The 13,389-nt window shown below is 43.0% G+C and overlaps 1 protein-coding gene across 1 annotated transcript in view; it reads left to right on the forward strand.

Annotated features, from left to right (window-relative positions):
• peak3 (PEAK family member 3) overlaps nt 1-13,389 on the forward strand; it is a 94,677-nt gene that overhangs the window by 45,995 nt on the left and 35,293 nt on the right. The window contains exon 2 of the mRNA XM_059991071.1: nt 2,308-2,468. Within this exon, the coding sequence (XP_059847054.1) occupies nt 2,308-2,468 (161 nt within the window). The remainder of the gene's footprint in view (nt 1-2,307; nt 2,469-13,389) is intronic.

The raw sequence follows: 13,389 nt of genomic DNA on the forward strand, positions 1-13,389 counted from the left end.
CCACCTTCCCCCTCACCTGGTCTCACCTTTCACCTCTTAACTCTTCTCATCACTTGCCGATTACCTCCCCCTGGTGCCCCCCTCCTTCCCTTTCTCCTATGGTCCACTCTCTTCTCCTATCAGATTCCTTCTTCTCCAGCTCTTTACCTTTCCCACACACCTGGCTTCACCTATCACCTTCCCCTCCACCCCACCCTTTTATTCTGGCATCTCCCCACTTCCTTTCCTGTCCTGAAGAAGGTTCTCAGCCCAAAACATCAACTGTTTATTCATTTCCATAGACGCTGCCTGACCTGCTGAATTCCTCCAGCATTTTGTGTGTGTGTGGCTCTGCATTTCCAGCATCTGCAGAACCTCTTGTGTTTGTGATTTGCATTGCTCTGCAAGTTTCGATGTATGTGTGAAAAATAAATGAATCTGAATCTTAATCTGAACAAATTAGCCGAGCATGGGCGAATGGGACAAGAGGGAACAAGTTGTGCTGAAGGGCTTATTTCTGTATTCTGTGACTCTATAAACCTATCTGGTATGGTTACCATAACTTCCTTGTTTGATGGTTATCACAACCATTCTCACAATGCTGAACATGATCTGTAATGGCTCCTGTTAATCAAGAACAGCTTGCGGGAAGGCGGGGTATAGATAGGGTAAATGCAAGCAGGCTTTCTTCGCAGTGGCTGGGTGAAACTAGAGGTCATGGGTTAAGGGTGAAAGTTGATAAGTTTACCACCCAAAAGCTGGCTGTTAACTGTGACTTCCAGTTGTATCTTAAACCATAAGACATAGGAGCAGAATTAGGCCACTCGGACCATCGAACCAACTCTGTCATTTGATCATGGCTGATTTATTATCCTTCTCAACCCCATTCTTCTGCCTTCTCCCTGTAACCTTTGACGCCTTTATTCATCAAGAACCTATCAAACTCCATTTTAAACATACCCAATGACTTAGGTCTACACAGCCATCTGTGGCAACGAATTCCACAGATTCACTACCTTCTGGCTAAAGAGATTTCTCCTCATCTCTGTGCCAAGTAGACATCCCTCTATTCCAAGGCTGCGCCTTTTGGCCTAGACTCCCTCGTTATAGGAAGCATCCTCTCCACATCCGCTTCAATAGGTTTCAATGAGATCCCCCTGCATTCTTCTAAACTCCAGTGACTACAGGCTCCACTGGCGTCTATGATAATGAATTCCAACGATTTACTTCCCTCCAGCCAAAGAAAGTCCTTTTCTCCCATATCCTCAAAACTCTCAATCCAATCTTCCAAAAATCTATGTACCTCCAAACTAAATGCCTAAGATACCCCAGCCTCTATTGAGTAAGAGTTTCTGAGAGGAAGAATTCACCCTGCCACCAGTGGTAAATGCATTCCAGAGGAATCCAAGGTTGAGGTTTTGGATTTGAAGTAATTTATTTATTTATTGAGATACAGCTTGGAATAGGCCCTCCTGGCCTTTCAAACCACGTCACCCAGCAACCCCCAACTTGGTCCTAGCCTAATCATGAGGCAATTTACATTGACCCCTTAACCTACCAACTGGTACCTGTTTGGACCCTGGAGGAAACCCCTGTGGTCGCAGGGAGAGCGTACAAACTCCAACAGGAATGCACCTGTGGTTATTACATAAGAATACAATTAAATACGAGATTTTCACCTCATTCCCCCTCCCCCACCCTCCCCTTGTCTCATCTACCACCTGATGAAGGATCGCGGCCTAAAACATCGACTGCTTATTCCACAGGTGCTGTCTGGTCTGCAGAGTTCCTCCAGCATTGTGCGTGTCTCTGGATTTCCAGAATCTCTTGTGCTTGCAATCAAATATCCTTTGACATTTGTGCTTACGGCTAGTTTACGGACTTGCAGATAGAGCTTTGCAAAGATCCAAATAAGACATTCTTAAAAACAATAAACAGAATACCAGTTGCAAAGTGTACAGTAATGAATCTTGCAAATTAAAAACCCTTTTGCACATCAAGCCTCCTGCCACTCAGTTAAAACTAAGAACTCATTTACTTTCGTGGTGTGGTGGTTTAACAGAAAAAATTGCACATCCGCTCCACATGATGATTTAGCTGCACTGCACACACATCTACTCATCTCTATCTTGAGCTACCAATGGCCAGAGGCAATTCCAAGGACAGCGAACTCAATTCCTTATTCTGCTTTATTGGGAATTACTGTGGACACGACCTTGTTTTGTTACAGGTTTGTTGCATCGCACAGCCAGCTTGCTTAAGAACTTCCTGAATCAAGAAAGAACATCTGGTCAGCTTAAGCTACTGATTTCTTTTTAAATCACACAGGGAAAGGTTTGCGTTCAGAATGAGTGGCGGCATCTCTGAGGTAGACTCAAGCAGCACTTGCTCACAAGAGCAAACTTCGATTTCAAATGACTCGGACGTATTCAGCACTGAAGACTCCATCAGTAGTGCAGACTCAGACAGCAAGATCTATGTTAATCTTGGTAAGTCAGTTTCTGAAACAAATATCTTATATAGTGCAATATATGCATTTTTAGCAAAAATACAGTGCTTGTATAAGAAGGTATTGATAAGAAAAGAAAACCAGAAATTAAAATGTACTCACAAAATATACAGAGTGATAAACTTGGAGTTTCTAATTTCTATCTGCTTTAGCTATAGGGCCAGGACCAGAGCACAGCCTCAGAGCAGAGGATGCCCATTTAGAACAGAGATGAGGAGCAATTTCTTTTGCCAGAGTGTAGTGAATCTTTGGAATTCATCGCCACAACAGCTGTGGAGGCCGAGTCTTTGGGTATATTTAAAGCAAACATTTATAGGCCCTTGATTAGTCAGGGCATCAAAGGGTACGGAGAGAAAATAGGATAATGGTGTTGAGAGGGATAATAAATCAGCCATGATGGAAGGGTAGTTTAGACTCGATGGGCTGAATGGCCTAATTCTGCTCCTGTGACTAATTGTCTTATGGTCTATCATATTTAACGGTTGAAAATAAAATAAAATTCACTATTAATTCTTCAGTTCCAGGCAGAAGGCAAAAAATCAGAAACAATTATTAGGAGAAATTTTATTGAATTCCAAACTACATTTAATGAATTCCAAATTAGTGGAATTTAATTGAATTCCAAAATAATGTTAAATTAATGCTCTAGAAATGACTGATTTATAATGTCTGTGTAGTTTGGCAAAGAGTGGGGAGCTATTTCCTTATCTTTCAATACTACATGCACCTCGTACTTGCTAAGCTCATAGTCCTAAGCAGTTCTGGGTGAGAAATCATTTCCGTTGTCTTCAGTCCTCTAAGATGAATGACTTTTAGATTAGTTGCTGTCAGAGTTAAGGGCGGGATGGGAGCAGGTCATTCAGCCCCAGCATGGGAGGAGGAGAGGCTTCCTGTAAGATGAGAGTAAATGAGAATTCTGATGGCTGTTGCAGACTCATTGAGCTGAAGGGTACAATTCTGGTCCACAGCGCTGTGCAAAAGTCTTAGGCACGTATTATTGGTGAGGGTTCCCAAGACTTTTGCACAGTACTGCTTTTGCCAAAGTGGAGCAAAGAGCAAGGTTGTAAATCTGGCAGGAAGCAAAGATGTTGGGAGTGGCGAGAGTGGAGTGTCGTGGGGGGGGGGGTGAGGGATAGGTGGCAGAGGAGTGCCAGGGACAGGGCGTGGCACGGGAGCAGGCACACCCAGCCCTGAGACACCAGGCAAGGTCATTTGATTCCAAACAATCGGTTTATTGATCATTACAGAATGTTTCTCTGGTGCTTCCCAATCCCTCCCCTCTCCCTTCCCCTTGTCCCAACCATGATTCCCCTCTCCCTGCCCCCTTCCCACTCTTCAGTCCACAATAGAGACCCATAGCAGAATCAGGTTTATCATCACTCACATATATCATGAAATTTGTTACTTTTCTGCAGCAGCAGTACAGTGTAATATTTTCCACAGTGCTGTGCAAAAGTTTTAGGCACACCAACTATACATGTGTGTCTAAGAAGTTTGTTCAGTCTAGAATATGACTGTATAAATTCAGTAGCATTTGCAAATCATCAGTGAAGGCATCTGCTTGTGTCAGCATGTATCATGTCTTGCCAGTACTCCCATTTAGGCCACTGGAATGGATGACTAACAGCATACATTTCAACAAGATGCCAGACAATTATGATTTCCAACAACAAGATATCAAGGCGTTTTTCTTTGACTTTCAATTCTGCCACTATCACCAAATCTCTTATGCAATGGATCACTGTTAACCAGAAACCTAACAGGACCCACCAGAACAATACTGAGGCTTCAGAAGTCTTTGGTCAGACCTCTCTTTGGGGCCCTTACCTAAGAAAGGATGTGCTGGCATTGGACAGGGTCCAGAGGAGGTTCATGAGAATAATCCTGGGAATGAATGGGTTAACATATGAGGAGTGTTTGATGGCTCTGGGCCTGTACTCACTGGAGTTTAGAAGAATGGTGGGGGGGGGGTATCTCATTGAAACCTATCGAATATTGAAAGGCCTAGATAGAGTGGATGTGGAGAGAGTATTTACTCTAATGGGGGAGTCTAGGACCAGAGGACACAGCCTCAGAGTAGAAGGTCCTCACTTTAGAACCAAGTTGAGAAGAAATTTCTTCATCTAGAGGGTGGTGGATCTGTGGAAATCTTTGCCACAAACGGCTGTGAAGGCCAATATTTAAAACAGAGGTGCTTGATGACTAAGGACACCAAAGGTTACTGAGAGAAGGAAGGAGACTGAGGTTGAGAGGGATAATAAATCAGCCATGAAGGAATGGCAAAGCACACTAGATGGGCCGAATGGTCTAACCCTGCTCCTATCTCTTACGGTCTCATGTCCTCAGTATTATTATTCATTTTTTTAAATTTACACAGTCTGAATTCTTTTTCATATTGGTTGTTTTCACTTTATGTAGAGTTTTCATAAATTCTACTGTATTTTTTTATTTTCCTGTAAATGCATACACAGTGGCCTCTTTATTAGATATAACTGCACACCTATGCACCTCGTTCATGCAAATCTAATCAGCCAATCATGTGGTAGCAGCTCAATGCATTCAAGCATTTAGAGATAGTCAAGAGGCTCAGTCGTTGCTCAGACCAAACATCAGAAAGGGGAAAAAATGTGATCTAAGTGTCTTTGACCATGGAGTGAGTGTTGGTGCCAGATGGGGTGGTTTGAGAAGCTGCTATCTCCGGGCACTTCAATGTATAACATTCTCTAGTTTACAGAGAATGTTGCAAAAAAAGCAAAAATACATCCAGTGAGCAGCAGTTCTGTGGGTGAAAAAGCCTTGATAGTGAGAGAGATCAGAGAATGGCCAGACTGGTTCAAGATGACAGGAAGGCGACAGTAACACAAACTACCATGAGTTACAACAGAGGTGTGCAGATGAGCATCTCTGAACGTACAACACATTGAATCTTGAAGAGGATGGGCTACAGCAGCAGAAAACCATGAACGTACACTCAATGGCCACTTTAATAAGTACAAAAGGTACCTAATAAAGTGGCTACAGAGTGTACTTCGTTAATAAATTTGCTTTGACTCTGAGTTTGACTACTTTACTGTCAGAGAGTGGGTGCAATAAAAGCTTCTGGCATAAAATCAAGGCAATGATATCCATTGTGTAAGAGTTGCAAGCGACCATTGAAAGCACCGTAAATGTGTGAGAGAGTGGGGAAAACGATCTCCTATGCACGTTAAAGATATAGTTACACCATGTATCAAATGGCAACATGTGCAGGAATCTATTGCTCAAATCATTGGCGGTTTCTTCAAGTTTCCTCTTTGTGTAATACCATGGAAAGTGTAACACCCCAATAAGCATTCAGAGAGGAATCTTAAGAGTTATAGCAGCAGGCGCAACTGGTGCTAAAATGGTTGACAAAATACGGACAAGAACGTAAAGAAACTTCGGAAAACACAAAATGCTGGAATAACTCAGGAAGTCCAGCAGCATCTGTAGAGAAAGAACGAGAGTTAATGTTTTCAGGTAAGTGACATTTTGCTACTTTTTTAGAAAATTGTTCGATCATTCAGAAATCTTCAATGCGCTATTTCCTCCAAATGTTTTTGACAATCCCTGTGAGCAGGACTGAGCACTGTGTGGTCAAAATGAAAATCTAAAAAAAAACTACTGATGGAAATATGAAATCGAAGCAGAAAATGCTGAAAACAGTCAGCAGGTCAGAAAGCCTCTGTGAAGATAGAAATAGAGTGAACATTTCAGGTTAAAGAGCTGGTTTAGCTAAAATTAGGTAGACATTTACATAACTTGGCTTGTTTGTAATTCTGTCCATCTTAGTGCTTGGGGGATGTATTTATATGAAATATTAGGTTTTATTTCTGGAAGGGTAGAAGCAAAATGTACAAAGGCACAATTTTGAGAGGTTATTGTATTTGTAATCCAAACACCATTAATTCCCGTAACCCTACAGGAACGACACTGACAGAATTCTCCCTCATAGAACATAGAACAGTATAGCACGAAACAGGCCCTTCAGCCCACGATGTTGGGCTGATCAACTAAAAAAGTAAATCAAAAAACACTCAAAAACTAATCCCTCCTACCTACACATCATCCATATCCCTCCATCTTCCTTACATCCATACGCCTATCTAAACATCTCTTAAAAGCCTCTAATGTATTTGCTTCTACCACCGTACCAGGCAGTGCATTCCACCCACCACTCTCTTACCCCTCACATCTCTTTTGAACCTCCCCGCTCACCTTCAATGCATGGCCTCTGGTATTAGCCATTTCGACCCTGGGACAAAGATACTCCCTGTCTACTCTATCTACACCTCACCATTGCTCACCTTCAATCATGACCTGTGGTGTTATCTCTGAGGAGTTTGCTCATTTTCCCTGTTATTGTGTGAGTACATAGAACAGAGAACACTACAGCATACTACAGCCCCTTCAGCCCTGATGTTGAGCAGACTTTTTAACTGACTAAGATCAATCTGCCTTCCACAATGCCACCGTAGCGTAGCGGTTAGCACAATGCTATTACTTCTCAGGGCATCAGAGTTTAGAGTTCTATTCTGGCGTCCTCTGTGAGGAGTTTGTACGGCCCTTCCTATGTGTGCTCAGGTCTCCTCCGGGTGCTTAAGTTTCCTCCCACAGTCCAAAGACATGCCAGTTCGTAGGTTAAACCAACATTGTAAATTGTCCCGTGATTAGGTGAGGTTAAATCAGTAGGCTGCTGGCTGACATGGCTCGAAGGACCAGAAGGGCCTGTTTTGCATTGTATCTCTAAATAAAAAATAGCCCTCCATTTTTCTATCATTCTATCTAAAAGTCTCTTAAATGTCTTTAATACCACCACCCCTGACAGAGTGTTCCATGCACTCACCACTCTCTGTGTAAAAAACATATCTGACATCTCTCCTACACTTTCCTTCAATCTCCTTAAAATTAAGCCTCCTGGTATTAGCCATTTCCGCCCTGCGACAAAGCCTCTGGCTTTTCACTTGACCTGTGCCTCGCGTCGTTTTGTGCACCTCTATCAAAATGCCGGGAGGACTCTGCAGGACAGGCAGCATCTATGGAGGGGAATAAACAGTCGACGTTTCAGGCCGAGACCTTTCAGCAGCACTCCTGACCTGCTGAGTTCCTCCACCATTTTGTGTGCGTGTGTTGCTCTAGATTTCCAGCATCAGCAGGATCTCTTGTGTTTACACCTTATCAAGTCGCCTCTCGTTCTCCTTCGCTCCAGGTACCTTCCTGACAACTTGTGCAGGCTAGTAGGTCAATTCATTGCTGTGAGTTCCCCTAGTGTGTAGGTGATTATAGAATTTGAGGAAGAGGTTAGGGTTGTTGATGGGAATATGACATGGATTAGCATTTGTGGGTGCTTGATGTCCAGAAGAGCCTGTTTCTGTGCTATATCTCTAGGACTCACCAAACTTCAATTAATAAATGACTTCAAATCTTCCACAAATAATCTTGTATTTGACTTTACCAGCAATTATTGTCAGTAATTCTGGCTTGTAACCCCTTCCTTTCCAGGCTTGAAGGGTGTCGGCCTGAAACGTCGACTATTTATTCATTTCTGTAGACGCTGCCTGACCTGCTGAGTTCCTCCAGCATTTTGTGGTGTTACTCAGGACGTCCAGCATCTGCAGAATCTCTTGTGTTTAGTGGCAGTTGTTTTGCCCAGTTTGCAAACTTATAAATGTTCTCTCTAAATTTGTTGCAGTCCCTCAGCACTGACTCTAGACCAAGGGTTCCCAACCATTTTTATGCCAGGGAGATTTACTATTAACTGAGGGGTCTGTGGACCCCAGGTTGGGAACCCTTGCTCTAGACGGTCCTCGGCTCTCACTATCTACCTCGCCATGGTCTTGGGTCTCAGCGTCTGCCTGCACTGTAACACTTTGTTCTGCATTCTGTTCACGTTTTCCTTCATGCTACCTCAAAGCCCTGGTGTGATGAAATGAAGAAGAGTCCCAGCCCGAAACATCGACCACTTATTCATGTCCATCGATTCTGCCTGAGCCGCTGAACTCCTCCAGCATTTTGTGTGTGTTGCTCAGGGTTTCCAGCACCTGCAGAATCATTTGTGTTCACCCAATGATCTGCATGTTATTACCTGTGAAGTTTCTCACGCTTACCTCGGTACATGTGATATTAGAAAACTGGTTTACTTTTACAATATTCACTTCACCCCTCATAAACTGTGACATTGTCACGTAGTATGTTGTTTATGATAGACCTGATGATTGACGTTCTATCTTGGCACCCACTATATTTTGTACAGACGTTTTTAATTCTTTCTGTTTTTAAGCCAAAATCAAACTGCTTGCTTTAATCAGATAATGTTATATTGCATAAGCAGCTTTACGTTACTGTCAGTTTCGGATGTGTTTTAAATCATAGTTATAGAACAGGAAAACACTGCAGCATAGAATTAGGCCATTCGGCCCATCCAGACTATTAATCTGCAGGGTCCCATTGACCTGCATCCAGACCATAGCCCTACGTACCTCTCTCATCCATGTACCTATCCAAATTTCTCTTAAATGTCAAAATAGAACACACAGCCACCACCTCTGCTAGCTGCTCACTCCACTTTTCTATCACCTTCTTAGTGAAGATGTTGCCCTTAAATGTTTACTCTTTCACCCTAATCCCATGAGCTCTAGTTGTAGTCCCACCCAACCTCAGTGGAAAAAGTCTGCTTGCATTTACCCTGTCTATGCCCCTCATAATTTCGTCTCCTAGGCTCATCCTGTATGTACCGTGTTTGATGTGGGTGATTATGGTCTTTCCAGGACCATGATTGTCCCTGGCAAATTTTTCTACAGAAGTGGTTTGCCATTGTCTTCGTCTGCACAGTGTCTTTACAAGGTGGGTGAATCCAGCCATTATCAATACTCTTCAGAGATTGTCTGTCTGGTGTCAGTGGCCGCAGAACCAGGACTTGTGATGTGCACCGGCTGCTCGAACGACCATCCACCACCTGCTCCCATGACTTCACGTGGCCTTGATTGTGGGGGGTTGGGGGAGCCTAAACAGGTGCTACACCTTGCCCAAGGGTGACCTGCGGAGGGCAGGAGCACCTTACACCTCCAATGGTAGACCTCCCAACTCTCCTGTGCTCCAGTGAGTAAAGTTCCAACCTGCTTAATCTGTCTCCACAACTCAGCCCCACGAGTTCTGGCAGCATCCCCATAAATCATCTCTTGTTCAATGGTATTTTTCTTATAGCAGGATGACCAAAAGATAAGACAATGAACCCATATGACAAGATACAGCAAAATTCTTTTGTTTGCATGCCATCCTGGGGTAGATTATGACATACTTTAGTACATTGAAGCACGATAAATGTAAAGCACAGTAAATGCAGAGTTAACATATATACATCTTCTCATTAATACAAGTATCTAATCAGCCAATCATGTGCAGCAACTCAATGCATGCAGACATGGAGCTGTCAGGGTTAAGTTTTTTTACTCAGAGAGTGGTGAGTGCGTGGAATGGGCTGCTGGCAACGGTGGTGGAGGCGGATACGATAGGGTCTTGTAAGAGACTCCTGGACAGGTACCTGGAGCTCAGAAAAATAGAGGGCTATGGGTAACCCTAGGTAATTTTTCAGGTAAGGACATGTTTGGCACAGCTTTGTGGGCCGAAGGGCCTGTATTGTGCTGTAGGTTTTCTGTATTTCTGTGGTCAAGAAGTCCAGTTGCTGTTCAGACTGTGGAATGATTGTTGGTGCCAGACAGTGTGATTGGACTGCCTCAGAAACTACTGATCTGGGATTTTCACACACAACTGTCTCTAAAGTTTACAGAGAACGATCCAAAAAACAGGAAAAAACATCTAATGAGTGGGAGATCTGTGGGTAAAAATGCCTTGTTAATGAGAGAGATCAGAGGAGAATGGCCCAGCTGGTTCAAGCAAACAGGAAGGGGACAGTAATTTCAATAACCACACGTTACAACAGTGGTGCATAGAAGATCATCTCTGAATGCACACCATGTCGAACCTTGAAACAGATGGGCTTCAGCAGCAGAAGATCATGAACATACACTCAGTGGCCACTTGATTACGTACAGGAGGTCCTAATAAAGTGGTTACTGAGCATAGCGTTGCAGTTACAGATGAAGGGCAGGCAGACAAATAAATTACAGAAAATCATGACAAGAGGTCCATTCAAGAGTCTGATTAAAGTATGTCCTTGTGCTAAATCTAGATCAGACTCAGAACCAGGCTTAGTATCATTGGCATAAAACCTGTTGTTTTGCAGCAGCAGTTCAGTGCAATAAATAACAATAAAATCTATAAAGTACAATAGGAAATAAATATTTTTAAAACTAAATTAAATAAGCAGTTCAAAAAGAGAGCAAAACAAATAGGGAGGTGGTGTATAATGGGTTCAATGTCCATTCAGGTGTCTAATGGCAGAAGGGAAGAAGCTGTCCTCAATTGCTCAGTGTGTGTCTTCACCCTATATCTATAGAAATTTGCAAGAAGCTTTGATGACATTTTGCACTTCCTCAAACTCCTAATCAAGTAGAGCCATCTTCATGATTGCACCAGCAGTGTGTTCGGCTCAGGACAGATGCTTGAGCTGTTGACACCCAGGAACTTGAAGCCTCTCATCGCTAATTCTGACTTGCCTTTTGCTGGGATGGCACCGCGGTTCACTATTCGCACGGGCTGGAATCCTTACCGTGTCATCCATGCCACGGAGGCAAAGGCAGGCTGATTGACTTGAGGAAACAGGGTGAAGATTAACTCACCTTTTCCCATCCTCCCAGTACAATCCATGGGTATTCCGGCTTCCTCTCACAGTCCAAAGATGCACTGGGTAGGTTAATTGATCATTTAAAATTTTCCATGATTAGGTTAGGGTTAATCGGGGTTGCTGGGCCAGCACAGCTCAAAGGGCCAGAAGGGCCACTCCATGCCATATCATTAAATAAATAAATAAATAAATAAATAAATAAATAAATAAATAAATAGATAGATAGATAGATAGATAGATAGATACATAAATAAATACATAAATAGCTAGATAGATAAATAAATAAATAGATTGGAACTGCCAGTCATCGGCACAGTGGAATTTCATTCCATAAACTTCTACAGGGCAAAAATAAACAACATTTAAAAACTTCTGCCAGACTGCAGCTTGACGTTTATGGTTACCAATACATGCATATTTTACATAAAAACAGAACACTTTTTAAGGAAGAGAAATAGGCCAAAAACCTATTGCATTGAATCTAAACCCCAACTTCCTGTCTTCTCATTATATTGGTCTGCGACTTGCTCACCAGAAGCATGACCATCGTCGTACACATAGCTGCACTGACTGCTAAAATTCTTGACCAGACATACATTCAGTGGCCACTTTATTAGGTACACCTGTATACCTGCTCATTAAGACTGGAGACCATAAGACTATAAGACATAGGAGCAGAATTAGGCCATTTGGCCCATCTCATCTGATCCACCATTCAATCATGGCTGATCCTTTTTTTCCTTTCCTCAGCCCCACTCTCTGTCCTTCTTTCCGTAACCCTTGATGCCGTCCGTGTCCAATCAAGAACCTATCAATCGCTTCCTTAAATACACCCAACTACCTGACCTCCACAGCTGCCTGTGGTAATAAATTCCACAAATTCACCACCTTCTGGTTAAAGAAATCTTTCTGTATCCCTGTTTTAAATGGATGCCCTTCTGTCCTGAGGCTGTGCCCTCATGTCCTAGACTCTCCCGCAATGAGAAACATCCTTCCACGTCTACTCTGTCTAGGCCTTTCAACATTCGAAAGGTTTCAATGAGATCTCCCCTCATCCTTCTAAATTCCTGTGAGTACAGACCCAGAGCTATCAAACCTTCCTCATATGTTAACCCTTTCATTCCTGGAATCATCCTTGTGAACCTCCTCTGGACCCTCTCCAATGTTAGCACATCTTTTCTAAGATGAGGGGCCCAAAACTGTTCACAATACTCAAGGTGAGGCGTCATCAGTGCTTTATAAAGCCTCACCATCACATCTCTGGTCTTGTATTCTAGACCTCTTGAAATGAATACTAACAGTGCATTTGCCTTCCTCACCACTGACTCTACCTGCAAGTTAACTCTTAGGGTGTTCTGCTCAAGGAATCCCAAGTGCCTTTGCATCCAGATTTTTGGATTTTCTCTCTGTTTAGAAAATAGTCTGCACATTTATTTCTGCTACCAAGTGCATGACCATGCATTTTCCAACATTGTATTTCATTTGCCACTTTCTTGCCCATTCTCCTAATCTGTCTAAGTCCCTCTGCAGCCTACCCGTTTCCTCAGTACTACTCTTTCCCTCCACCAATCTTTGTGTCACCTGCAAACTTGGCAACAAAGACATCTATTCCATCATCTAAATTATTGATATACAGCATAAAAAGAAGTGGTCCTGACACCTACCCCTGTGGAACAACAATAGCAGCCAACCAGAAAATGATCCTTTTATTCCCACTCACTGCATCCTACCAATCAGCCAATGCTCTAACCACGCCAGTTAATTTTCTGTATTACCATGGGCTCTTAACTTGGTGAGCAGCCTCACGTGTAGCACCTTGTCAAAGGCCTCTGAAAGTCCAAATAAACAACATCCACTACATCCCCTTTATCTATCCTACAAAGAATTTCAACAGGTTCATCAGGCAATGTCCTTTTACCCTTGCATGTTCTTAACTCAACCCACAAGCATTGAATATCTTCCGATCCTATGTCACATCTTTTACTGATTTGATGTTATTCTTTACCAGCAGAGCCGTGCCACGCCCTCTGCCTACCTGCCTATCCCTCTGACACGTGTAACCTTGGACATTCAGCTCCCAACTTCAACCATCCTTCAGCCGCGATTCAGTGATGGCCACAACATCATACCCAACAATCTG

The sequence above is a fragment of the Hypanus sabinus genome, chromosome 16 (genome assembly GCF_030144855.1).
Source record: "Hypanus sabinus isolate sHypSab1 chromosome 16, sHypSab1.hap1, whole genome shotgun sequence".
NCBI lineage: Eukaryota > Metazoa > Chordata > Chondrichthyes > Myliobatiformes > Dasyatidae > Hypanus > Hypanus sabinus.